Source organism: Camelus bactrianus, chromosome 15, assembly GCF_048773025.1.
Source record: "Camelus bactrianus isolate YW-2024 breed Bactrian camel chromosome 15, ASM4877302v1, whole genome shotgun sequence".
Lineage (NCBI taxonomy): Eukaryota > Metazoa > Chordata > Mammalia > Artiodactyla > Camelidae > Camelus > Camelus bactrianus.
Window position 1 is genome coordinate 29523504 of NC_133553.1, and position 27985 is coordinate 29551488.

The 27985-nt window shown below is 41.2% G+C and overlaps 2 protein-coding genes across 9 annotated transcripts; one reads left to right on the forward strand and one right to left on the reverse strand.

Moving 5' to 3' along the window:
* Window positions 1-155: 155 nt before the first annotated feature.
* WDCP (WD repeat and coiled coil containing) lies at window positions 156-15820 on the reverse strand. Of its 5 annotated transcripts, XM_010948583.3 has the most exons (5): window positions 15693-15820; window positions 9025-10858; window positions 4414-4531; window positions 2804-2894; window positions 156-1438 (listed from the first exon to the last, which is right to left on the reverse strand). In XM_010948583.3, the coding sequence occupies exons 2-5, from the start codon at window positions 10837-10839 to the stop codon at window positions 1432-1434; spliced, it is 2031 nt and encodes a 676-aa protein (XP_010946885.2). In that variant the 5' UTR covers window positions 10840-10858; window positions 15693-15820; the 3' UTR covers window positions 156-1431. The 5 variants fall into 5 exon arrangements, 3 of the variants coding, with proteins under 3 accessions (XP_010946885.2, XP_010946884.2, XP_074197829.1); XM_010948582.3 differs by having other exon boundaries at window positions 156-2894; XR_012499253.1 differs by lacking the exon at window positions 156-1438 and having other exon boundaries at window positions 2875-2894; window positions 8898-10858.
* A 1629-nt stretch (window positions 15821-17449) lies between these two features.
* Window positions 17450-27427, forward strand: FKBP1B (FKBP prolyl isomerase 1B). Of its 4 annotated transcripts, XM_045511890.2 has the most exons (5): window positions 17459-17660; window positions 17860-18012; window positions 21201-21248; window positions 25640-25752; window positions 26824-27427. In XM_045511890.2, exons 4-5 carry the CDS (start codon window positions 25642-25644, stop codon window positions 26950-26952), a joined length of 240 nt encoding a protein of 79 aa, XP_045367846.1. In that variant the 5' UTR covers window positions 17459-17660; window positions 17860-18012; window positions 21201-21248; window positions 25640-25641; the 3' UTR covers window positions 26953-27427. The 4 variants fall into 4 exon arrangements, with proteins under 4 accessions (XP_045367845.1, XP_045367842.1, XP_045367846.1 ...); XM_045511889.2 differs by lacking the exon at window positions 17860-18012 and having other exon boundaries at window positions 17450-17660; window positions 26779-27427; XM_010948581.3 differs by lacking the exon at window positions 17860-18012 and having other exon boundaries at window positions 17460-17660.
* Window positions 27428-27985: the final 558 nt, after the last annotated feature.

A 27985-nucleotide genomic window follows, 5' to 3' on the forward strand; every position in this document is an offset into this window, starting at 1 on the left:
TCTTTTGAGGTTCTGACTACCTAGTCTTTGTGGCAAAACCCCTATATGTCCTGGCGCCTCCCCTGCCACTTTGGAACAGTTTCTTAAAGCAATCTGAAAGGCTGCCTCCCAGGTTCGAGTCCTCAAAGTCTGCCGAATAAAACATAACTCTCAACTTATAGGTTGTGCATTTTACTTCAGTCCACGCTACCTTGGAAAATAATTTGAATTTACATACACCCTGTGCTCCAGCAATTTCATGTCTAGGTAAGAGCCCTTAGACTTTTCAAACACCTGCATCAGGTGACATTTAACAAGCAATACTGTTTATAATTGCAAAAATAAAACCAGGGAATAATCCAAATGTGCACAGCAAGAAATTGGATAAATTGTGGTAACTCGAAACAATGAAAGCAGTGGAACATACACATAACAAGTATAAATCCTACAAACAGTACTGAGAGAAAAAAAAGACAAGCTGTAGAAAAGTATATACAGTAAAATACCATTGTATAAAGCTCCAAAACAAGGGAAAATAACCATTACATTGTTTAGGCCAATGTATACATGTGATTTTGGTGAAAATCCTTTCAAAAAGAAAGGAAAGGAATGAAGAAATGATAATTACAACAATCAAGAGATAGTTGCCTCTGGGGTGGAGTTACCTCTATGGAGAAGCATCCAGAAGGGCTACCCAGGGGACTTGAATGGTTTCTATTAATGTTCTGGTTCTTAAATTAGGTGGTACGTGGTTCACTTTTTATTCAGCCCGCCTATACAACTACTGCACTTCTGAAATAATACCAATACAAAATTTAGAAAAATTTGGGCACAAAATGGAATTTGTAAATAATGTCTTTTTTCCCCCCAAATATTCTCAATATAACATTAAAGAATAATTTAAAGAATTTAGCTCTTCTCTCCCTGTCTCCAAAACCAATACTGAATTATCTTCTATTATTCCAAAGACTATAAACAGTAGAGGCCAAGGAAACATCTTTTTTTTTGAGAGTTGTCATGGAATCAGATTTGCTGTAAAGAATAATTTATATTCTGGACTGTCCAGCAGAGGAAATACAACATACACATACGTAAAATCAAGAATGTTCGTCTATACCACAACAATCACAAAAATACCATCAAAACGTTCACAGCAGCCAAAACAACCATTAGTGATTTTATTGAAGACTCATGAAATGATGATTAAAATGTACACTTGGAGGCACCCACACTGATCTTACTACAGGGACGACCAAGCCCCCTCTTGAGGCTTCAGTTACATGTTACGCCGGACACTTCCCTCGAGAATGGAGCCAGGCCTCAGACCACTCAGCCACTGCTCTCAGGCGACTGATTACAGACAAGTGGCCTCCACTTCCATTATCCCAGCATCTCTCTAATGCGTTTCAACCACAAATGGGCCCTCGCTTCTTCCCTATCCCAGCTCCATCTTCATAAACTGTAACAGACAGACTGGACTCCTCAGGGTACAGAATACTTCTTTCCAGAAAATTTTAAAAGAAAATGGGGAAAAGATGCATATGTACTCCTATGCATATGAGCTGCTATGGCAGAAAAATTCATCTGCAGATGTGCTCTGACTAGCCACATGCCAATCCACTTGTTATGCTGCAGTGACTTAAGTTTATGACTCTGTTTGAAGGCAGTGAGGAGTTGTGAGTCCATCCAAACCTGGAATCAGGGCTCTTTCCACTATACTAAGCTGGCACTTTAGCCCATAATTATAATAAAATATCTCAGATTTAGTGAAACCTCTAATTTTCTGAAATACTTTCTCTCACAGACTCTATGCTGGTCTCTAAGATTTGAATGGCAGGGAAGGGAGGAGAAAAATAACAAAATTTAAAGCGATAGTTTAACTAAGGGAGTTGATTACTGGGAGAGAAACAGGGTATTTTTATGATCCATAAAGTGGGGGAGGGGGGGAACCTACCAGGGAGAAAATCATTAGGGGCAACAGCACAAAATCATGCCATAGGCCCCACATCAGTAACATCAGGACACACACAAGTGGGACCCAGAGGGAGCCAAAGCATTTAAATTTCATTTGAAACTTGCTCAGGGCCAGTTTTACGAGTATCTGGACGGCTGTTGGCAAGAACTTTCTAAAGGGTTAGGTTTAAATCCTGAGGTCCAGTCAACATTAGAGCTACTTCCTGTTCCAGGAAGCACTAGGAGGAGAAGTCAACCGATTTTTTGTCTTACTTTGAACTCTGCCAATTCCTGCTGGTTTAGGGTAAAAAGATGCTGGAGCAGATGTTCTCCAGCACTCTTCACACTCAAGCCAAGAAAAAGATCTACAACAATGCTGAGGTATCTTTTAAGTGCTTCTAAGAGCTTTAATACCATTTTGGGCAAGGGACAGAAAGCCTCAGAGAAACCATAAAACACAATCCATATGGCACCATAATATTGTTTTGTGCTGGGAATTCTGCCCTTAGACAAAACCACATAGTCATGAATACATAACTAACCACTTTCTGTGCCATCTAACAAAGACTGGGCTCTGCTGCAGAGCAGGGAGCGTCAGCCCCAAGGGAGAAAAGTGGCCAAGCCAACCATGGCAAGTGCTTCACCTCTGAACGCAAATCCCAGCTGGGGAGAGTCCGCCTCGGAAAACAGATCTTGTTTGTAATGGCCTCATCTGAAGGGCTACTCAGCAAATACTCTGCAAACAAGTATCAGGCCACACTGCCTAAATGGTTAAGACAGCCGCTAGTATGTATACTATGGGCTAGAGGTCTCTACAAACTTCAAGGACCAAGATCAAGAGTCTCAGACAGAGTCTCTAAAGACATCTGACCTGCCATCTCTTATGATTACTTCCTGTGTGGCTGTGAAAGTTAACGGGATGAAGCCTTCGCTATCAGCACAGAGAAGGATCCAGTGGGAGCCTGCAAAGGAAAATAGACACATACGCAGTTTAGGATGTTTTATCTTATTCTATAAAGAAAAATATGACAAATATGATTTTTTTGAGAATGTAGTAGTTGACAATCTTGAACCTGATCATCACAAAACTTTAGAGAATGGGGAGATGAAAGGACTGTGTATAACTTAGGGTCAGGTTACATGGCAGGAAGGGGATGTTGATGAGTTAGGCATAGCTAAGGGACATAGATTTTTACCCCATCTAGGCATTAATCACTCAGTGCTATGCATTTGAACTTGTGTGTGCATACATGTTAGAGGTTGTGTGTGGCATGCCCCTACCTTATCTACATGCTGTCCCACAGTTTCTCCAGAAACTATGTGAAGTTGGGAATAGTTACTCTATGGAGGAATCGTCTATATTCTTGAGATCCATACCAGCCTCTAGACACCCAAGGAGGCTGAGCTGACTAGAGCTAGACTAGAATGGTCCAGATAACCCTGAATGATTTGTTCCAGGTTAACATAGGGCCTTAGTATAACACATGCCTAGACCTTCTCTGGTTCTTTCGAGTCAACTGTGTCTCACCTTTTGACTCTGTATATTTTACTTCTGAAAATCTACACTTTCCAAAAACATGTAAAATATGCAGAGTTTTTATTAGAGTGTTATTTATGATAGTAAAAAATTGGAAACCACCTAAATGTCAAAGAAAATATGGCCAAGTAAAATACAGTATGAAGGGACTAAATCTTTCTCATCGCAAGGAAAAAAAATTTTTCCTATTTCCTCAATTTTGCATCTACATGAGATGATGTTTACCAAACTTACTGTGGTAATCATTTCATGATGTATGTAAGCCAAATCATTATGCTGTACACCTTAAACTTATAAAGTGTTGCATGTCAATTATATCTCAATAAAACTGAAGAAAAAATACATGGTTCACCCCAGATGGAGTATTAATCCCACCCAGTAAAAATGACAATTATGAAGTCATATCATACATGCATGTGTCAAAAAAGAAAAGTGCTGATACTACAACTTTAAGGGGGAAAAAAAATGAAACAAAATATTAGATTCAGTGCAGCGACTACCAAAGAATGAGGCATAAGAAAACCACCACCATCTCCATCAGATGGAAATCAGGCAGCACTCAGTCGTTTGCCATCAAGAAGTGTCCTTCACATCCATATGTTTGCTGCATATTATAATGACAACTCCTTGAAGAAATATTCTGCAATGCTATGATCTCTATGTTTTAGTGCCATGGGTATATAAATATATTGCTCTATTCTAGTTTTTTCATGTGTCCACTTAGGTTTTCCAGCTAGATTGTAAGTTCCTTAGGGCAGAACCCGTATTTTCCATGTGTTTTGGAACCTATAACAGGCCTGGGTATACAGTAGGCAATTTAATAATACTTTTTAACGATCTAAGGAATCACTGATGGTTGGTACACTTCATTTTCATTACCAGTGAAAAGTTACAAAACAGAGGAAGGGGGTGTTGGGTAGAGTCAATTTCTCAATTTTACCTACCATGCAGCATTTCAATAAGTGATAGGCCAAAAGTCTCCTGAAGTGTACTGAGTCTTAATTTGCCATTGCAGAGAAGGACGTCTCTTTTTCCAACAACAGGACCTACAAAACAAGACTTCTTCAAAAATAAAAATTAAAGTCGTTAAACTGATTGCAGAATCAATGGCATTAACATTCCTAAGAATTCCTATTCTATTCCTAAGAACAGAACGCATAGTTTTAAAAATCCTTCTCTATTAGCACTATCAACTAGACTTCAGTTTTAAATAAGGAGCTTTTTGCTGCATTATTTAACATAACTAAAGAATCTGATAAAACACAACTCCTAACCCCAATTTCCTTTTCGTTTTGCTCTGCTCTTTCTCCAGGGTCTGTCTTTATTGCTACTTACTGGCTTTCCTAGGATATGACTAATAACACTATAGGATGATGGATGGCAGCCTGAGAGACACAATCTCATGGTGAGGAACAACTGCTTGGCTGTTTTAGGTATAGGCATACCTTAGAGATACTGCGCGTGCAGTTCCAGATCACCAAAATAAAGCAAATATTGCAATAAAGTAAGCCACAAGCATTTTTGGTTTCCCAGTGCAAATAAAAGTTACGTCTGTGCTATGCTATAGTCCATTTAAGTGTGCAACTGCATTATGTCTCATAAAACAATGTACATACATTAATTTAAAAATGCTTTCTTGCTTAAAAATTCTACTTATCATCTGATAATCCAGAGTTGCCAAAACCCTTCAATTTGTAAAAAACACAATATCTGCAAAGCACAATAAAATGAAGTATGCCTGTATAACTAAGAAACTTTGTGTTTTCTTTATTAGGGAAAAAGTTCCAAGAAAGACTGCCCTAAGTAGTAGAGTAGCAGAGAATTTGCATAAATAAAATAAACAAACTGTGGTAAATCCACTTAGTTGAGAAAAAAGTATAAGTGAAAGTGATGTTTAAATTCTAAAAAGTCATTAAAAATTAACTCATCTTTTAAAATGGTTTCAAATATCCCTAGAGAAAGAAAATATAAAACATCTATTGCTCTAATTTAAGATACATGGAGTCCAAAAGTATATCCACAGAACACAAGAGTAAGAAAACCTTCTAATTCTATATTAGTTGAAGCAATATCTTCATGTAAGCATTTTTTAAAGTTTTACACGTTGTATGTCTAACTCATTTTCTTGTTAAAATTATCACTACTCATTTTCTGACTGCTAAGAAATTATTAAATAATAAAAAATAATTTCAACAATAAAAGATAAATGTGGTAGAATGAAAAACTCAAAAGGTAAGTCTACTATGTAGTAACATTCTAAAAGATGTCACATGAATAAACTGTATTGGCCATAAGCAACTAATCATTTATTTTAACTCATATAAAATGGGGCTTCTGAAAGTATAGGGGAAACTTCATTGCTTTTGATTATTTTGCTTTCTTTTCTTGGAATATGTGTTCAATATTAAAAAGTAAAACAGAAATTTATAATGCAGATAGTAAAGTCCCCAAAATTCTACCCTCCAGAGGTACTTACCGATAACAGTTTGGTTGGATTAGTTCATTATAAACTGAGAAGCTGAGGAATTGAAAGGTAAAAAAAAACCCACGTCTTCTTACTTTAAAAAAATGCAGAATTTCATATTTACAAATGTTTAAAACATATATTGTTTGATAAAATAATGTATGTAAATAAAAATAAAATCAAACAATTAGGTATTGTATTTTAGATTAACAAAAGTTTTAGTAAATGCATAGAAAAAAATGGAATAAATATTTCCTTTACTAACTACATCTGTGGTTTTCTCTAAGTGTTGGGTTATGAAGAATTTTCACTTTCAACATTAAATATTCTTTTATTGGTTAAATTTTTCTTCAATGAGCATATTTTACTTTTGTAATGAGGGGAAAATAATACTATGCAGCTGTAAAAAAAAAAAAAAAAAAGAAGAGCTCTGTGTGCTGATACAGAGTTCTTGAGAATATATTACCCAGTGGAACATGATGCAGAATACTGTATATAGTACTTTACCTTTTGTGTAACAAAAGGAAAAACAAAAATATATAACAAGACCTGCTAATATCTGCATAGAGAAATAAAAATGAAAATGGTTACTTATGGGAGGTGAGGGGAACAGGATGAACAGAGATGGGGTGACAGTAAGACTTCTCAGTATACAGCTTTCTATTAAAATAATGTTTTGTTTTTCTAAACCAAGTAAATGAATTACCTATTCAAAAAGAGAAAGAACAAGGGAAAAAAGAAAAAAAAATCTGAAAAATCATGGAGGGAAAAAAATCCAAACTAGATTTCACATTTATAAGTACTATAATTTTTTAAAACAAAAATTTTATTTACTGAAAATACACAGAAAACTTCATGGAGTTACATAAAACCATTTAAATGTCTATTCTGGCTGAAGACAATGTGGGAAAAATGCTCTTCAAAAATCTAGAATTGAGATGTTAAATGTTTTAAGTATCTATTTCAATTAGCTTTGATACATGATACAACTAAGATCCCTAACATGGTTGTGAAATTAACTTAAAAAAATTTTAAGTGATTTAACTGATTTTTAACTGATTTATTTGTGATTTAACTGGTTTTTGGGGACAATTTAGGAATCTGAATAAGGACTAGGTATTAGATGATATTAAGTAATTATTATTAATGTTATCAAGTATGATAATAGTACTGTGATAATTAAAGAACATGTGCTTACACTTTAGAATAGCATCCCAATATACTTCTGGGTGAAATACCATGATGTCTCTACTTAAAAAAATATTTTAGAAAACAAAAACAACAAAAAGGAAACAATTATGGCAAAATATTAACAATTGTTAAATCCAGGTGATACACATAGATAGGGTTTCATCTTGTAGTCTTCCTATATGTTTACAACTTTTCATAATAAAAAACACATTTTACTACATGTTTGAAATTTTTATAATAAAAATATTTAGTTCAGTTTTAAGTATTCTTTGGTTCTTTTAAAAACCTACATCCTTGAGTCAAACAGTAGTTTATGAAAAAACTAAAGTATCTCTTTTTGACTATTATTTAAATAGCAATTTACATATTATTTATTATTGATTTCCACACCAACATTCTGCAAATATCTTTTAAAACGAAGATATGTAAGTCTGCCATAATCAAATCAGTGTGGTATTATTAAAGTTCTAGGTAAAGAGATCAGCATTACAGTAGCTGCAGCAAGAAGAATCCACAATTAGATCCCAGGATCTACAAGTTTACAGGACAAATGTGGTAGATCAAGTTCAGTGAGATAAAGATGGATGTTGGTAGCACAACTGGTTATCTAACTCTTGGAAAATTTTAATTAAAGTTTAGAAACTTAAATGTAAAAACTAATATAATAAAATAACGCAAGAAAATCTAGACTATTACATATATATCAGTTTCTACAATATACAAAAACCTCTTGTAAACTGCTAACTCAACAGGAAAAAATGAACAACAGGTAATTCACATTCAATTGGCCAAAAAAATGAACACATACTCAAATTCACTAACAACAAAGGAAATACAAATTAATAGAAGTGAAATGCCACTTCACACTCATCAGATTGGTGAGGATGTGAGGGACAGGACAGTCCCATAGGATGCTGATGGGCATGTGATGATGCATTGTTTAGTAAAAAATCTGTGAAAGGCAATCTGGCAACTCTATTAGAAGTAGAAACATCTCTCTCTCTCCCTCTCTCTCTCTCTCTCTCTCTCTCTCTCTCTCTCTCTATACATATATATATACACACATAGTCTTCAAATTTGTACTTCCACTTTCTGGGAACCAAGCCAACCAAAATAAAAGTATGAGTATAAATAGATACATACAAGAATACTATTGCAGCACTATTCAGAGTGGCTTAGAACTGAAAACAAAGTGAGTGTCCATCAACAAGGGAACGGCTGAATAAACAGCACACTCTCAGCATGAAGTAAAGAATGCACCTTATGACCCCATTCCTGTAAAACAATGACAAAATCACCACTAACACCCCTCCACATAATATATCTATGTATACAAAGCTCTGTGTAAGATTATATGAGTGTGAAGTGAAATACAGAAGGCTCCACATAGAGCTGTTAGTTAAAGAGGGGTTCCAGAAAGGAGGAGCAGGGTCAAGTTCAATGGGGAAGGAAAGTGTTCATGATAAAAGCAGATATGATGTGGTCCTATTTATGTAATATTTTATGTTTGCATATGCAGGCATAAATAGAAGCATTAAAATTTTTTAATCACTATAACCTTTCTTATAAATGGAAGAGTGTCTGCAAGTGCATAAGGAAAAGGTTTTCACAATGAAACAGCATGATTTAAAATTATTTTTCTAAATATAGACACCAGAATGAGTACAATCATTCATGTTTTCACACCACGCACATGATAAAATCACAGTGTACACTGGTACATGTGCCCATCTGGATGGCAGGCCACCAACATGGAAAGGTATAAGAACTTGCCTGAATATAGCATGCCCAGGTCAGTGAAGTTCAATTACAACACCATCTTCCTCATCAATAAATTTCTCTTGCAGCAAGCACCCACTGGCAGCAGGAGCCAGTGGTAGCTCCTCAAAGGGGAAGTTACCTGGCAAGTGATGTGAACATACGGTAGATCCGGAGAGAGTGGATACGAAGGAGAGGATTTCTTTCCATTCTGTAGAGAGTCTGTGAGCTCAGAAAGACATTGCTGCACTTCATTTAGGTTCCTGGATAAAACTTTCAGTTCTTTAGACAGCTGATAAATTTCCTTTTCCCTTTGTAAGTTAGTAGGTTCTGGGGTCTTGGTGTGGTCTGGAGTGCCGCTGGGTCTGGGCAGTGTTACTGGCTGGTTAACAGGTCCGGCACCTGCAGTTTCTAGGGCTGTGGAGCCATCACAGATACTGGATGGAGGACTTTTGATTTCTTTAATAAGGGTTCTTCCAGGATTCCTACTTGGATTGCTGCTATTAGCTGTTAACAAGAGCCCTCCATTTTGGTGATAAAAATCTGGGGAAAGACTTTCAATTAGCTTTTTATTTGCTTGGTTTAACACAGTACTGAGAGCAGAGTAACCACTCTGGTTTTCACTCAACGTCACTGGAGATTCTTCTTCCAACATCACTTCTCTAACAATCAAACGAAGGATATACTGATCAGACTTTGAAGAAGGAAGAAATGCTGAATCAGTGGGTTTTTGTTCTCCTACCAAAATTAATAATAATTTATCTGTCAAGAAACATATGCCTTTTGGTCTTTCATTACTCTCTAACTGAATCTGCCGGATGTTTGGCATAAATGATGGAATGACAGAATAGATAAAAATTGTATTATACGTATTGGAAGCCACTGCGACTACCTGTGCTTTAAGACTAAATGCTATTAGATCAGGAACCAGAATGCCCGGAATGGTGACTTTCCTGTTCTGCGTAACCTCTTTCTCAAAGTTCAAGAAGACCAAATGTGAAGAATCCAGGCCAGTTCCCGTCAAATAGTCCTTTTTTCTTAGACAAATAAGAGAACTACCCTCAGATTTAGATCTGCTGAAGTGTATATGAGTTAGATCCAGAAGATCAGAAAAGGATGAAGAAAAGGGAGAAACCGGTGTTTCAGAACTTGATTCAGAAGCGACTGCGTCGTTATCCACAGAGGAAACTTCATCAGTAACTGGTAAAGTATATGAACAAGTGTCTTCACCACTAGGGGCAACGTCAAAGGTTCCAGATGCATTTAAGCCACAAATCTTACCTAGTGGAAGCTCAGTGGCTATAGCAACCTCTGAGTTCACAGTGGCTCCGATGGAGCACACGTGGCTGTCCACATCAAACACTGGGCAGAAGGAGCACCTGTGAAGAGCCTTCTGAGCACTGTCCCAAATATAAGAATGCAGGCTGCTGCCTACTGCCACCACCAGCATCTGGCCATTCTGGGTCCAACACGCACAGTGAATGAGGCCTTGGGTGTTGAGGTCCACTTTTACCTGGGAACTGTTGCAGTGGACATTATGGAAAACGGAGACATCCTGTGCAGTCAACACAGTCAGGACAGCAATTTTTGGGTGCCACACACAGCCCTGGGGAAGGACAGGGAGTGACTGTCTTATCTCACAGTTCTGAGCCGTCAGCCATTTGCCTGTATCCGAGGTGCTAGGACACAGTTGCCACACAATGACATGCTTCTTGTGCTGGACAGCGAGCAGAGCAGGTGTATCAGCTGTACCAGGTGGGGCCCAGGACACCCCATACACATGTTCAAATTGTCCAATGACCTTTGAGTCTCCAAACGTGGCCTCTCCACTCTGAACCTGTAAGTCAGTCAGGACTACCTGATTTCCATCAGTCCAGGCAAGGCCGTGAATTGGGTGTATTGCTTGATACAATGCATTCAGTCCAGTCCTGAGAAGTCTTCCTTTTCCCAACTCCATCCTTTCTGATAAAGGTTATCTGAAATAATTATGAAGGAAAGTTATACCATGAGAATATAATTAGACAAATTCAAAATGTAGAACATTTTACCAGACAATGGCTTAGCCCTTCCACAAGTCATTACTGTGAGGGGATAAAAGGATGGAAGGAATGTAACAGATTAAAAGACAGCCTGGCAGTGCTTAGAAATTATTGTTCCTGCAAAATAAGGTCAAACTTTTGAAGCCAAATGACTACACTGTTTCAGTGAAATTTTAATAAAGAGAATGAAATTTCAGATTTTTTTCTTGTTGTTCCACAGGTTCACTCTATGATCACCTCTGCAGAATACTGATTTTTATTCAATTTATGGAGCCAAATGTATATTCTGGACACCTCTAGTTCAAACTTCTCTGATCACAGAACTGGAATACTGAAAAACAGCAATATAGACAAAACAATAATAATGCTTATAGTAATAGTTCTTGGTTCAAAATTCCAAGCCACTCATAGGAAAGCAGGTAAACAAGCAAAAAATGTACACTCTGAATACTAACCCCATGTCTCTTTAAGTTACTGTAATCATAATTTTTGAATGTAGCGTCACTATGATGCTATAATTAATTAGAGAGAGCCAATAAAATATGCAAGATGCACGTAAGGCCTGAAATGAGTCAACTCATCACGGAGTTGATCAAAACAGTAGACGGCTGCCTCAAATTCTTTTGTAAATAGAGCACATAACAATTACAAGTATATAATAAGATCATACGTGTGCCTAAAGATTACAATTGTATAAAATTAAATGCCAAAGCCTAATTACAAAATGCACTATGTGATAAACTACAAGGTCCTACTGTATAGCACAGGAAATTATATTCAATACCTGATAATAATCTATAATGAAAAAGTATGAAAAGGAATATATATACATATATATATAACCGAATCATGCTATACACCAGAATTACGCTAACACGACATTGTAAACAGACTATACTTCAATTTAAAAAAATGCACCATGTTATTTGAGTCATATTTTTTATTGCAATTAAGGATCTGAGATGTTTGAAAAGAATCTTTTTAAAGCTTTCAAATATCTTTCTTTCACATATACTTTTCCTTTAGACTGCTCATATCTGACTCCTTCTTGTCAGTATGCTTTATTTCACTTTATTCTCAACACTAAAGGGAAAGCAAAAGGTAAGACTTGAATTCCCATTTGTCACCAAATTAAAATATGGTAGAACCTTACTAACTTCCATCAATTTCAATGGTAAAATTTTACGTTAGCCTTTCTGTGAAATGTTGAGACATGCCAAAACAAAGGAAATCAGGATGACAGTTACTGAATATGCAAAAACAGACCATACTCTATAAATACACCCAGATACTACCTGAACTTGCCAAAGGAAATGAGGGAATAAACATGTCCAGCATGTGCCACACTTAGTGCTGGTCACCTAGAATCTGATATGATCCTTGTAATAGTCTTATAAGGATGGCATTCTTACTCTTATTTGAGAGACAACAAAGTTGAAGCTCTAAAAAGAGACTAACCTTTCACATCTTACAACAAAACACCTTCCAGATAAAGATCCAAATGTGTAAAACAAAAACATAACAGATTTAAAAGAAAGACTTTCGACAGAACTATAGAAACACTCAAACACATACACATATATGGATTTACTGTAGCGTCTTTTGTATTAGAAAAACCCAAATGTACATCAATATGGAAACAGTTAAATAAAAAATAAAGAAGCTCCATGAGTACTGATATGAAAAAAATCTTTCCTCGCAAAAAATGCAGTGAAATTCACAAAGTAACATGTCTAGTATGCTCCTATTTATGGAAAAAAATCCACCTCTGTATGTCTATATACATGTGTGTTCGTGTACACTTACATAAAGATGCAGAAAAGGATCAGAAATGATACATACCAAAGTGTTCATAGTACATACTGAGATGCAGTGAGGTGGTGTAAGAAAGACACTGGGATACTTCTGCATTTTTTGGGAAAAATTGCTTTTATAATATGTATGTATTCAAATAGTCCTTTTGTAATTGAAAAAAGTAAACATTTAAATGTAAAAAAATACTTACTTTATAAAAAGCTGTTATAAGCCAGATAAAAAGACAAAACACGCTAAATTTTAAAGTGGACAAAGATAACCAACAGGCAATTTACAAAATAATATGATGATCAAAAAGCATATTCTAAGTGATGTTTAAGCTTATTAATTATCATAAAGGATTGTCTAAACTTGCAGCGTCCATTTCTTCACCATTCTCTTCTTAATCCACCGCAAACTGACACCATTTCTACCTCTTCTCTAGAACAACTCTCACCAACTCATCAGTGCCATCCACCTCACAGAATCCAATGGACATTTTTCGATCTTGTAATACTGACTCCTAACTAAAGACAGAACCTGAGAAATTGCCTTCAGACTCTAAATTCAAAGAAATGTATTCTCCACCAAACTGGCAGATTTGCTTTTAACTTATCTGCAAATTATTTCTCATATCTCTTTGCTACCATTGTTCCTGCTCTTAGAATCTTTTACTAAGACGGAATGGTCTGTTATACTTCTACACATGATGTCAGATTAAGTGGTTCGGCAGTGACTTGCTAAATGAAGAAACATCTCCTCTGTCATTACTAATAACAAAAACTGCCATCTCAAACCTACTGGTCTTGTATAAGATAATATGTTTTTTCCTAATATCTACTTATGCACTTTTAAAAGACTTCTATTGATAAATAATGCATGATGTATTTTCCTGGGCAGAGAAAATCCCTAATGGGCCAATTGTATCAAAGGCAATTTATATGATATGTTTTAGGCCACCCAAGTCAGTCTAATGTCATTAAGAGTGTGTATGGCCAGGAGTAACAGAAGGTAAGGGATAAATGTCCCTTGTGAATAAGGGAAAAATAAATGATAATAAAGTTACTGAGATTTTTAGAAGAATTAACTTTAATATTCTCATCTTTAAATCACAAGAAGAAATTCGGCCTATTTCCCTCAAAATCCTAATAATTAGAAAAATCTGTTCTAATTCTTTCATTTCTACTCCATTTCCTTTCTACTGCATTATTAGTCCAGGTCCTGAGCACCTCTTCCTTTTCAGTAGGGTAGGACAAGGAGAAGTCCTCTTCATACCAGTCTCTTCTTTCCCACAGAGCCAGGACTCTGTATGTTGGGTAGAATTATCTGGAGAAAAGTCACAGCTCTGGTCATTTTGCATTTCTGCTCAAATGCCTTTGATAAGTCTCCACAGTCTATGCATATAAAAGTTCTTCCAAAATGTTTCAGCAAAGCATTGAAGGCCGTAAAGTGTCCTATATTGCTAGACCTTTCCAGCCTTATCCCCCTGATCATAAAGGGCCTGCTGAGGAATTTGGAATTTAGAGGAACCAGCACGCATTTATGCAACAATGTGCAGAATGGACCTGAGAAAGTAGGAAGCTGAAAAGTTTAATAAGGGACCAGGAAATAGTTTGAATGTTACTATGAGAAAGTAAGCCAAGTCTGTAGCTACTTCAGTAGAGAAAGAGGGTCAGATTCAAGAGGTATTTCTAAGACAGATGAAACAGACATCAAGTAGGATGAGCAGTGAGGAAGGAGAATTAAGGATAACATGGGAAATTGTTGAACCATTTAACAGAGATAGAGGGCAAAATATGCTTCAAAGGTAAGAACAGTGTGTAGTGTGTAACAAATTTAGTATTAAATGTGCTTCATTTGTCTATAGGGTAGAACTGCACCTTAGGCAGTCACAGGTAAACATTTGGGGGTCACTATCATAGAGTCTGTAAAGTTACAAGAGAGCCAAGAGGACAAAGGCTGAAATGGCCTTCAGGTGTTCTCCAATTATTTTGTATATTTTTAAATATTTACATTTTGCTTGAAGCTAACTGTGTATCTCCTGGTCTCAATCCTCAGACTATAATATTTCTCAAATCAGGGGCCATGGGTGTTTTACAGAGAGAAAGGCTGACTGTATTAGTTCAGGGGGGAGATGGTCAGAACCAGGACCTGGTGCTCAGTCTATGCCCATTTAATTCTTCTGTTTTTAATCTTCTTTAAAAACAACTCACAGTGAGAATCCAGGGGCTTAGGTGAATTGGAGCACTTACAGTAGGTTTAAATAGAGTTCCATATTTTGCAATTTGTTTTTCTAAGTTTATTGTGTTTTCACTATAAAATAATTCCAAGTTCTTTACACTTATTATTGTTTTAAATTAAAACACAAGAAAGGTAAAAAGGTAAATTCACAAAAAAACTATTCATCAAAGAAAATTATGACTACATCCCTTCAGCCTTTTTTCTATGCAGTTTTAAACTTTTTCAATCATACTGTACAATTTCGTATCACGATTTTTTCACTTCACATATATTATCAGTTTCCCAAGTTACTTAAAAGTTTTATTAATTACTTTTAGGAGCCACTTAATATTCACTTTTCCTCACTGTTGAGGAAGTTCCATAATTTTCCCTCACTGGTGAGATACCAGGTTATGGCCAAATTCATCCTTCTATAAATAACGTTGTGATAAAGGTGTTTACGTATAAAGCACGTTCTTCATTTTGAATAGCAGACTTAGGACATATACCTATATATAGGAGTGTCACTCGTGACACAGAGAATATATTCACTGATATAAACTCACCCACCCCCTGCTCGTCCGCATCCGCCAGCCCCTCGCACGCGGCCCCCTACCAATTCTCCCCATCCTCTCCGCACACCTGTGACACATCCTCTTTCCTCCCCACCCCCAAAGTACCGATCCCTCCACTACCCTCCCCGCCCACCTCAGCCTCCCCAAACCGGCCAGACCAGACAGCAGTGGAGACAAAATACCTTTGGCCTCACAGCCCCACAGAAAATCAGTCTCCCGGAGTCCGCCGGGGCTCACGCACCGCGGATCTGAAGCTGTAAGCGAGTACCGGAAGCATCGGCTCCCAGGCCCCTGATAGGTGAGCGGTGGCTGGCAAGCTCGGCAATGCCTCGGCCTATTGGCTTTTATATGTGTCCGTTAGGATAGGGTCCTTCCCACTGGCCAATAAGCTCGGGCTTTGCCGCACGGGCCTCTGGGAGTTGTATTCCCCGAGAAGCACCACCGACGGTAAGCCTGCCACAAGTTCTCCCGTGAGAGGTTTAGCGCCTTCCCCCACTTCTCATCGGTTCTCTTAGTCTAAGAACGAGTCCGGGAGCCCCAGAGTCAACACAATTCCTTAACCTTTCTTTTGTGGAAGTGGTGGAGGTGGTGGGGGTCGGGGATGGGAAGGAGTCACAGCCCTCCTTAAAATAAGATAAAAATCTCCTCAGAAAAATGTTCTTATCCGTTCACAAAATGGTGTGCATTTAACTGAAGCCGCTCCACGGACCTGTCCCAATTACAAACTCCTATTCTACACTTACCCCAACAGTGCCTGCCCGTGGCCACAGCTCAAGGAGCTAGTGCGACACTAGGCTAAGACCAGCTATACCCCTGGGACATTCTGGGCCCCGCCTTGGAGCAGCCCGTGGGGAATTTCAGACCCTGACCCTCACAGTACGGTAGATCGTCATGTTTCTTGAACAACACAACCAGCCCTCCTTCATCAATGCTGGTAACTTAAGTCTCTGCCCTAATCATCTGGGAGAGTGGTGGGAGGGGAAGTGGAGGAAGAACACCTCTCGGGCCCACTCTGGACATCTTTGCCCTGGCTTTTCTCCCCATGCCTATATTCCGGCGCCGACTCGTCAGAATCATACATCAGTTTTTGCAGCAATGCGTTGAAGAATGAGAAAAAAATGAAACAAAAGTTAAAATCTCATTCATTCTTCAAGCAAACGTTAACTCCTCCAAAAAAATGTCTTTCCAGATTCCTGGATCTCCTTTGGGTGGAGGCGAAGGGTCTTGCGTGGAGGAGGAACTCAAGGTAGAACTCATTCAGTCATCCCACAGCAGAATCACGCCACCGCTGTTACTGTGTGACCCCACCCATCACAGATTCAGATTCAATTCCTCGGGGACAGCAATTCTGTCTTAATTCAGTTGGTACCCCCAGGACATAGTTCTCTGCCCTGAAAGGTGGGAACCCACCTGTGCGTGGGATGGAGAAGAGGGGTTTAAGTTGGGTGCAGGAGGGTCAGTAATGACTGGTTTCTTCCCCTCCCCCATCCCTCCCCCGACCCCCCCCCCTTAACCCCACCTCAACCCCAGCTTGCCCCTGCAGATTCGGGCTGCCTAGCTGGGGTAGCTACATCTCTGGTGCTTCCATAACGTTCTGAACTCTATGGCGGTGAACGCATCTAATTAAAGTGTTGGTTTAGTTACCAGCCTTCTTCCCCTAGTCTGTGAGACCGAGTTGACTCCTGGAGCTTAAATGTGGAGATAAATGTGTTGAACAGATGGATGGATGGATGGATGGATGGATGGATGTATAGATGGATGGACAGATGGGTGGGTGGGTGCGCGGGTAAATGCGCTTGTCTGCATGCCTCCCTCACCTTCCTTCCCAGTCAGTAGGTTAATGATCTTTAGCCTGGTCAAGCTCCAGAGCAGCCGCGTCAGGGTCCCTTCCCGCGGGCCCCGCCCCGGTCGACCCCACCTTTCCGCGCCGCTCCGCCCCGCCGCCCCCTTCCCGGTGGCCCCTCCCCGCGCAGGTCCCGACTCCAGCCGCACCTCCTCCGACTCTGCAGTGGCGGCGGGGAGGCAAGCAGGAACGCCAGCGGGCCAGGGCCGGAGCTGAGCCGGGGTCAGGGCAACAGCGGGGACCCTCGGAGGCGGGGCCAGTGGGACCGCGATGGGCGTGGAGATCGAGACCATCTCTCCGGGAGACGGTACCGGGTGGCGGAGCTGGGGGAGGAGGAGGGGTCTCGGGGCGGAGCCCGGCGGGCGGGGGTCCGATAACGAGGTGGCGCGGAGGGTGCCGAAGGGGGAGCGGGCCTAGGATGGGGGCGGCGGGAGAAAAGCCCAGACGGGATTGTTGGGGATCTAGCAGACATCCTTCGCCATCCCTTTCCTCTCCTGCTCACCTAGAGGAAAGAAGGCGGCGGCCGGGAGGCTGGGGTCTGCGGCCCGCCACCGCCCCGGGGGCCTCTGGCTGCTACTGCCGCGGCTGGAACCACTCGGTTACCTACTACTGCTGATTTCCCAGGTTTCCGCTACTGCTCCGCTTCCCTGCCCTGCTGGGTGAGCTCTGGAAACAGGGGAAACGACATGCTTTGGGGTCTCTTCTGCTCGGGGCAGCCCCCTTCTAACGCGCTTGCCGCCGGGCCTCTTGTCTGGCAGCCCTCTGCGATCTGGGCGGTGAGACGCTGTAAGGACAGAGCCAGTCTGGAAAGGGAGAACACCCTCTCCTGCCTCCGCATCTTGCTTTATCCTTCCTGCCCCACTCAGCTTCTCCGGCCATCCTGTCCACTCCCATGACTTTCATTATGGGCTTCAAACCGATGGCCTCCAAACTTAAGCCTCCAGCCCAGACCTCCAATCTGAGTTCACGGTGGTCCATTTATCCAGCTTCTGCTCAACCTCTACCTGGACATCCCACGGATCCCTCAAAGTCAGCAAGTCCAAAACAGAACTCATGCTCCTCTGCTTCCCCACTCTCAAGCGCTCCTCTGTGTTCCCTGTTTCCTGCCTCAGGATTGGCACCACTCACTTTCCCAAGCCAGATATTACAGGCGTTACCCTTGTGTAACTGAATCTGGATGTGCAAGGAGTAGCTATTTCTTTATTTCTTGAATCAACAGTAATTCAGACTGGAGCCCCCATTTCTGCAGAATTTGACAGGCAAACTGCATGTCAGACATTATTGACACCCCCCACAGGAAATTGGGGGGATTTTTGGTTCCAGGCCACCCTCCTTAAAGAAAAGCACTGGTCTCTAGAAGCCCCAGCCACAGCCTTGGATCACCCAGGAGGTATAGGCTTCTTTTTCCATGCTGGGAACCATGGTTCTGGGTCCCAGGAAACATCTCCCTGAGGCCTTGTCACCCACCCCAGGGCACTGCCATAGAGTTCTGCCGGAGGCCTGGAGGCCTCTTCTCCCTTCTCTGGTTCACAGAAGCCTTTAGAGTTTCTTCATCTTTTCTAAGGACAAGGGGCATTTTCTCTTGAAGGGGATCAGATATTTAGGGAAAGCCTGAAGGAGCTTTGGCCTTCTGTTTTTAGGTCAGTCTAAACCTCTGAGTCAAGGAAGCACAAAAGGGCCAGCTACCGTGCTGTATCCCAGAAGGGGGATGTACCAATTAATATTTCAACAACTATGCTGTTGTATTCAGGATGACTGTCTTGACTGGACCCACACCAAATCCTGCCAAGTTCTCTTGCTGAGTATCTCTAAGGCTCCATCTCCTCAGTCCCTGCTCTAGTTCAGGCCATCGTCATCTCTCACTGGGATTTCTGCAGTCTCTAAACTGGTCTCCTCACCTCCAGTCTCAGCCCCTGGCCTTGCATCTGGCCTCCCACCTCACCCCCACTGTTTTCCCCATAACAGTCTGAGGATTCTTTAAAGTGCATATTTGACCATGCCCCTCGCTAGGCATAAAATGTTTTAATGAATCTTCCATCTCTTTCTCTAGGCAGACAGTGATATAGCCTCCTGTTACCTTTCACACTAGAGCCTGATCTCTACCAGTCCCAACCCCCACCACCAACTTTTCCTCTGGTTTTATTGAGCTGTCTGCAAGTTGTTAAATACACCAGTCATTCAGCAAATATTTATTGAACATATACTGTGTGCTAGGCCCTGGGGTTACAGCAGGGAACCAGATGGGCTCCCACTACTGCTCAACTTGAGGCCTTTGAACATGTGGCTCACTCTTCCCAGATTATCTCCTTTACTTCCTCTGGCAAACTACTCATCTTTTAAGACTCAGTTTAACCATTGTCTCCTCTCAGATACTTTACCTGACACTCTGTCAGTTGCTCCCTCCTCTGGGCCCCCATCTAAATATTGGCTCAGCTGTTAGCCCTCCCAAGGCTTTTTTTATCCAGCCCCATGGCTTTAAATCCCACCCAAATTTATACCTCCAGCGCAGACTTTCCCTCTGCCTATTTGCAATATAAACTCAGATGTCTAATAGGCATCTTAAGATTGCCACCCACACAAATCTGTTCCTCCTCAGTCCTCCCCATCTCAGGAATTAGCTCCTCCATCCTTCTTGTCGCCCAGATGTAAAACCCAAGCATCGTGCTTGTTTTCTCCTTCACCCTATCCTGGATCCCATCTCCAAGCCATTAGCATGCCTTGTCAGCTCTGATGCCAAAATATATCTCCCATCTATTTTACTCTCTTCTCTGCTGCCAACCACGTTAATTCAAGCCATCATTGATTTTCTGTCTGGGTTATTGCAACAGGCGCCTAACTGTCCATCCTACATATAGCAGCCAGAGTGATCTTATAAAATCTTAATTCAGATTATGTCATTGTCTTGCTTAAAACCCTCTAGTGGCTTCCTGTTCCACTTAGAATTAAACCCAGCTCTGCAAGGCCTTGTATGATCTGGCTCTTTCCCACTTGTCTCCACCTTCTTCCATCTTTCCAGTCTTCTAGGCTCCTTTCTGTTTTGCAAATGCACTGATCCATTCCTGCCTCGTGGTTTGTGCACTTGCTGCTCCCTCTTCCTGCAGTGCTTTTCCCAGCACATTGCTCATCATTCAAATCTCAGCTCAAATGTCATCTTCTCTGAGAGGCTGCCCCGGACCACCCATTCTAAAATGGCCTATCCCACTAAATCTCTGCCTAATTCATCATTCTGTTTATTTTCTTTAGAGAACTTATCACTATCTATGTTGTCTCGTTTATTTGAGTATTGTTTGTTTCCCTCCATTAGAATGTAAACTCCAAAAGAGTAGGGATCTTGTCTGTATGATTTACTGGTGTATCCTGAGATCAGGCCCAGGTCTTGCATGTAGTAGTTATGCAGTAAACATTTGTGAATGATTGTATTTATTCATTCTTGAGCGCAGTCATCACCCTGCATTATAGTCTATTATTTATGTGTCTGTGTCCCTAACTTCATGAGTTCATATATTGCTCTGTGTCTCTGGAATCTAGTCCAGGCCTGGCAGAGAGCAGGCTGTCAGAAATGCTCATGGAATTGATGAAGGGAAGTAAAAAGAGCAATCAAAGAAATGAAAAGAACCAGCAGAGAGTGGAGTTGAGGAACCCAAGGGAATAAAATTCAAATCAAGGACTGAGAGGTGAAGTGACTAATCTGGTTCATACAAAGCAAGAGCCAGACCTGGAGCCATGGGCATCTCCATGGTATGGAGAGGAATTTGGGTCATAGGTCTTGGTCACATCACACCTGAAATGTCCCAGGCGACTTTTTCCTGTATGCTGTTCATTCATCTGCCCTAATGTCTCCTTGCAGGAAGGACATTCCCCAAGAAGGGCCAGACGTGTGTGGTGCACTACACAGGTAGGCCTCGCTCCCTTAGCCCTCATCCAGACCTGCTCCTCCCCAGGCAGGTCTCTCCTCTGACACTCCTCTCCAGTGGTATCTTCCCTGCTGGATCAGGCCCAAGGCCTAAGGCAGACAAGTCTCCTTCTGACCAGCTGTCCCTCCCATTCCTCCCAGTCAGCCTTGAGGGGATGAGAAAGGGGGCTTACAAGGTTAACCCCTTCCCACTTACACCAGCAAGAGCCATCATGGTGCTAGCCTCTAACTGAGCCAGCCACCTCCACTCCCCTTTTGTCTGTTGCAGGCGGGGTGGAGCCCTGGCCCTCCTGGTTCTGTCTAGTACTTGGAAATTCCTCTTACAGCTCTGAGAGCCCTGACCCTCCCTATAGACTCCCTTTTCATCCAACAGTATTTATTCTAGAAGAGGAATTTGGCTTCCTTAGAATTTCCTTTCTTTTTTCAGAAATAGACTATTCAATTCAGCCTATTGCTATTGAGCACCTATTGTGTGCAAGATTCTGTTCTAGGCACTGGACACATGCTGCGCGCGCACACACACACACAAGAATCCCTACCTTCACTGGGGCTGTGGGGGTTGGAGAAAGGCAGACAAGTCAACCAGAGGCTCTGACGCCATGTGAGGGATGGGTGATGGCAGTGCTTGCCTCAAGGTGCTGTGGGAGCCAGAGGGGGGCCCCACATCTCTGCTCAGCCCCCTGGGGTGATCTGGATTGGAAGGCCAGGTGGGCTGAGGAACATTCTAGATGAAATTCCTGAGGACGGCTGGCAGGAAGATCATGAGCAGGTGTTTGTTCCAAGGTGGGTGAGTGTTCTGCCTTGTGACTTGCTTCCCAATGTGGCAAACCTGGTGACAGCCACTTAGCAGAAAGCAAGGCCAGTTTAATTCCTAGGACATATTCAGATGGGGCCATTTTTAGCAATTCTCTGGGCCAGGGTGAAGTGCCAGGTTAATTCTAGGCAGACGGTGTGGGTATTTCTCAATAGCTGTGTTGCCAGTCGCTGACGTCAGCGGGCTAGAGCTGTGTTTTATCTCCCGGTGATGTGGCCTAATTACCATGAGTCTTCTGGGGCCTCTGACCTGTGTAATTGATTTATCTGTTCTACATGTTGCAGACAGACCAGTACTTATCAAGTTACTGAAACCACAACATCCTTTTGAAAAGAGTTTTCACAATACAGAAGGCAATGTGCATTAAACACTGACATCAGCCATGAGTGGCTCTGGTCTGGGGAGGGACTGTCTTATCAAACCTAACAGGAGACTGTATGGGATTTTTTGCTAAACTTTTAAATTAAATGTAAATACAGTAGAGAACATAACTCTAAGATTTGCAGTTCAGTGAAATTTTTCAAAAGTGATCACACTTATATAACCATCCTTTAGATCATCATAGACATTTCCAGCACCCCCAGGAGTCTCCCTCATGCCTCCTCCTAGGCATTACACCTCCCTAAAGGGAACCAGCCTTCTAATGTTTTGTCCCTATGCATTAGTTTTGCCTACTTTTGCACTTCATATAAATGGAATCGTAGAGTATGTAATCTTTTGGATTTGGCTTATTTCACTCATTATATTACTTACTTCACTTTTTATACCTGTGAGATTTATCCGGAGTAGTTTGCTGCTCTTTTTTATTCCTGTACAAGTCATTGTTTGAGTATATAGTTTATCCTCTCTGCAGTTGGTGAACATTTGGGTTGCTGCTGGATTTTAGCTATTAGGAGTAGTGTTGCTTTGAACAGTCTTGTAGATATCTTTTGGTGCACATATGTATACATTTTGGTTGGCTTTATACCCAGGAGTGGAATTGCTGGGGCACAGGGTTCTCTCTGTTCTCAGCCTTCCAATTTCCACTGCCACCAGCAATGTACGACAGTGCCAGTTCTCCTACAGCCTCATCAACACTTGGTATTGTCAGGTTTCTGGCCCACTCTGGTGGGTGCTCAGGGTATCTCATTGTGGTTTTGATTTGCACTGCCCTGATGATTAATGAAGTTGAGTACCTTTTCATGTGCTTACTGGCCATCCGGTTAGCCTCTTGAGTATGCCCAAATTTTGTCCACTTAAAAAAAAAATTAGGTTGTCTGTCTTTTTCTTACTGATTTGTAGGAGTTTATTATGTATTCTGGATATGAGTCTTTCATTGGTTACACCTATTCCAAACATCTCCCATGCTATGGCTTGCCTTTTTACTCTTATTGGCATCTTTTGAACAGAAATTCTTAATTTTAATGAAGTCCTACATATCAATCTTTTCTTTTATAGTTAGTACTTTTGTGTTCAGTTCAGAAATCTTTATCTATTCCTAGGTCAGGAAGATATTATTCTGTTTAGTATTTTATAGAGGCTTTATTATTTTATCTTTCATATTTAGGTCTGTGATTCATCTGGAATTGATTTTTTTTATGTGTAGGTGAGACAGGAGGGATAGGTTCATTTTTTCCCCATAGGCATATATAGCTGATACAGCAACATTCATTAAAGAAAAAAAAAATCATCCTTTATCCATTGCATTGCAGTGGCACCTTTGCAAATCAGGTCACCATATATCTTTGGGTGTGTTTCTGGACTGCATGGTTTTGGCTGAACCTGCAGCAGTAGATAACTGTATATAGTCTGAAGTAGATTAAGTCATCTGAAACCTGAAGAAATTGGAGAATGAGAAAGCTAATCTTTAAATGGTTTGTGTGAATGTGTGAGTGAGTGTGTTTGTGTGCATATCCATATGTATATTTGTACAAGTGTGTGTCTGTGAATGTTAGTATATCTGTGTATCTAAATATTTTCGTAGCATCTGTTTGGCCATCGGGGTTTTCTGAGTGCGTGTGCATAAGTGCACGTGAGCATGCATGCGCATCTCTGAATATCTTAGCAACCTGTGTGTATGCGTGAGTTTGTATTTGATCTCCCATATTTGATACAGAAGTATCCATCTGTGTGTATCTTCATGTAGCCATAGGGTTTTCTCCCTTGCCTGATTTAGTACTCAGGGCAAGAGCCCAATTTATTCTGCCCCAAAAGTAGGTAAATAAGAATGTCTCTTGTATACATTTAAGTTGTAGGAATTACGAAGTGGAATCACAGATGCTCAGACGCTAAGCAGGCCCAGACTTCTCATGTTAAATGTGGCAAATCTGAGGCTATAAGGGACGTGATTTGCCTAACTTCACACAATGAGTTAGTGCCAGAGTGAAGTCAGAATCTAGTCTCTGAATTTACAGACCAGGCCTTTTTCTGGTCCCAAATTTCCTTCTGTTGTGGTGCATGGGCCATAAGAAGTGAATAGCATCATTTACAGGTCTGCTCTTTAAGCTAGAGACACCAATTAGAATTGAAATAGAGCAGCTCTTGGGTTTTGGCAGTGGGATTGAGACAACACATGTACATCAGGAATGACAAGGTATCTGTGGCTGGAGGCTGAGAGATGTTCCCAACTGCTGAAGACAACTCGGGGTGATCTGGGTTCAAACAGCCCTTTTGAATGGGGTCTGGAGGCCACTACTGACTGGCTAGGTCACTTTATTCTGTTCACTGCAGTAAAGGATCATACGACCTTTGCATTTTGCATGTTGGGGAAACCTTGGGAAAACTAGGTTTCAAACTCAATCTGAGATTGAAATGCCTGGGAAAACAGACCTTCAGGCTAAAGGAAGTGGTATGAGAAAAGTTGTAACCTGCAGAAGTATTTGAGAAAGGTGTGACCTGAATAGGACAGGGAAAGGAAAAAAAGGGGAGGGCAGAGAGAAGCTTATCAGGCAGACAGTAGCCAGATCTTGAAGTGCCTGGATACAAGGTAGGTGTTTGGATTCTGCCATGGGGAGTTACTGAAGCATTTTAAGCAAGGGAGTAATATGATCAGGTATGTGTTTAAAAAAAAAACAAAACCAAAAAACCAAACATTCTGGGTGCAGTGTGGAGAATGGAATGGAGGAGTAAGAGCAGAGCAAAAAGACCAGGTAGAGGTGGTTCCTGTACACAGGTGAGACATGATGGCTTGATGAGGCCTCAGGGTGGTGGTAATAGAAATGGAGAAAATAGGAGGGGAGAGTATAGCTCAAGTAGTAGAGCACATGCTTAGCATGCACAAGGTCCTGGGTTCAATCCCCAGTACCTCCTCTAAAAATAAATAAACCTAATTACCTTCCCCCACATCCCCCCCCCCCAAAATAAATGGACAAAATAGTTGAACTCCAAAGACATATAGGACTTGGTGATAGGCTGTATGTGAAAGTATCCAGCTTTCTCATTTGGCCAATAGGATGGATGGGGAGGATGGGAAAACGAGCAGGTTTGTGCACAATGGGAGTTCCATTTCTGACATGTTGAACCTGTTTTGGGAGTTAACTCATAACCACAGCTCTTTTCCACCCTATCTCTGCTTTCACAGGAATGCTCCAAAATGGAAAGAAATTCGATTCATCCAGAGACAGAAACAAACCTTTCAAGTTCAGAATTGGCAAACAGGAAGTCATCAAAGGTTTTGAAGAGGGTGCAGCCCAGGTAGGATGAGGATCCTTGTTAAGGGGGATTTGAGGCGCTGAGGGCCTGGACTCAGCACTCGGCCCACCACCCCCCTCACCCTATCACAGACCACTACTACTTTGACTCTACTGCTAGGGCATGGTGATGCCACTTAGTTTCAGTCCTGGCCTTGTGTCCCCACCCCTTTGATTACCAGCATGATTCCTTTGTGTCACTGGGGGCTCTCATCCCAAGCACATCTCCCTAGCTAGTTCTAAGCAAGCCTGTGAGCTACCAGCTGTTCGGGACTGAGGCAGCAGAAGAGTTGGGGTGGGGTAGGCCAAAGTGTATCTTTTTTAAAACTTAAAAAACAGCAACAACAACTTCAGACTTGCAAAAACATTGCAGACATAGTAGTGTTCCCATGTACTCTTTCTCCAGCTTCCCCAAATGTGAATGTTTTACACAACCATAGTACAATGATCAAAACCAGGACATTAATATTGATACAATACTATTAACCAATCAGTTCAAATCTTTGAATTGGTTATTCAAAATTTTTAAATGGATTGTTCAAATTTCACCAATTGTCCCACTAATGCCAGATGGGTTCTTGAGGACTGCTGTGATAAGCCCTAGTTCAAACTCTTCTTCCTTGATCCATGAAGGCATATGATGGTCCTCGCTGTGGCCTATAATCTCTAAACCTCTCTAATGAGCTGCTCTTGTTACCTACTTGAGTATATACATGTACGTGTGCTTTATACACTGTCCTTAGGCTTCTTTGGAAGGTGAGGAACAATTATGAACAAATAGAAGTCTTTGGGCCATACGCCAATTGAATAACCAGCAAAATTTGCTGGATGAATGAATTTGAGACAACTTTGTAGAAGTTACTGTCCCGCAGTCAAGTCTCTGCTAGTCTAAGGCAGAATCTGCATTTGTTACAGCTTTTAGCATCATTTCAGTGTGCCACATATAAAATGCATCTCAGATCTTCAGAGTTATTATGAGGATGGTTTGGGAAAATGCCATAGTTATCTTACTTTTTTCTTTTAAATCAAGCTGGGTCCTCTTTCTCCTCTCCCCATCTGCCCCTATCCCTGCTAGATGAGCTTGGGGCAGAGGGCGAAGCTGACCTGCACCCCTGATGTGGCGTATGGAGCCACGGGCCACCCTGGTGTCATCCCTCCCAATGCCACCCTCATCTTTGACGTGGAGCTGCTCAACTTAGAGTGAAGGCAGGAACTCAAGGTGGCTGGAGACGGCTGCTGCTCACCCTCCTAGCCTGCTCTGCCACTGGGACGGCTCCTCCTGCTTGGGGCTCTTGATCAGTGTGCTAACCTCACTGCCCCACAGCATTATCCATTCTCTCAGCCCAAGGCTCTGTATGTGTTCCATCATTGTCCACGCACATCTTTGCTTGAGGAAACTTTGGTTGCAGATTGAAATGTTTCAGGTTGTGCATTTTGCGTGATGCATGTAGTAGCCATTCTGATCACAGAACACAGATTTCTTGTTCGCACAATCTACACTGCCTTACCTTTACTTAAGCCAGACACACAAGGTGCTCAGACATGAAATGTACTTGGTGTACACAGAGGGACTTGAGCCAGTTACCTTTGCCGTCACTTTCTCTCTCGGAAATTCTGCTGACTTAAACAATGTCCTCTTTGGAAATGATATGTAAAATAAAGGCTCTATGCTTGACAAATTCCTGTCCCTCCTTATTGAAGGTAGGAAGTGCTTTAAGGACCACACAAACCCGTTGCCCTTGGAAAAAAACAGTGGAAAGGAGTAGCCAGGAGAGTGATAATACAATACAGGTTTCTCCCGCTTTCCGAAAGTAGAAAGTAGAATGTTCCTATGAAACCTTTCATAAGCTGAAATGGTGTAAAGTGAAGAAGCAATTACTTTAGGACACATCTTGCTAGGATGCACAAAGTAAATTCAGATAAAAGCACAGATGCTCACAGACAACACAGTTTAAAGCTATGACGGTTAATGCTGAGGTGTTAAGTGTAGTTCCAGGGGATGGAGGTTGGTGGTGACAGTCTCACTGCTCCGGCTTCATGCTGCCTCTATAAAAGGCTCTAAACAGTATTTTCACTTTTCACCTTTTTTCATAAAAGCAAAAATCCTCTCCAGATTTCTTCTGTGTAGCAAAAACAGGTACTCATGAAGGTCTTTCCTAAAAGTGAAGTGGTGTGAAGGAACTTTAGAAAAACAGTGGACACCTGTAGCTCTGATGTACCCACTGTACATGCTGGGC

Coding starts and splice junctions, on each gene's coding strand:
- FKBP1B (XM_010948581.3), top strand. CDS start 17,624: ATGGGCGTGGAGATCGAGACCATCTCTCCGGGAGACG. Junction 21,249..25,639: donor GTGTGTGGTGCACTACACAG/GTAGGCCTCGCT, acceptor CTGCTTTCACAG/GAATGCTCCAAAATGGAAAG. Junction 25,753..26,823: donor TTGAAGAGGGTGCAGCCCAG/GTAGGATGAGGA, acceptor TATCCCTGCTAG/ATGAGCTTGGGGCAGAGGGC.
- WDCP (XM_010948582.3), bottom strand. CDS start 10,839: ATGGAGTTGGGAAAAGGAAGACTTCTCAGGACTGGACTGAATGCATTG. Junction 4,532..9,024: donor ATGTTCACATCACTTGCCAG/GTAACTTCCCCT, acceptor TTATTTTTGAAG/AAGTCTTGTTTTGTAGGTCC. Junction 2,895..4,413: donor ACTTATTGAAATGCTGCATG/GTAGGTAAAATT, acceptor TTTCCTTTGCAG/GCTCCCACTGGATCCTTCTC.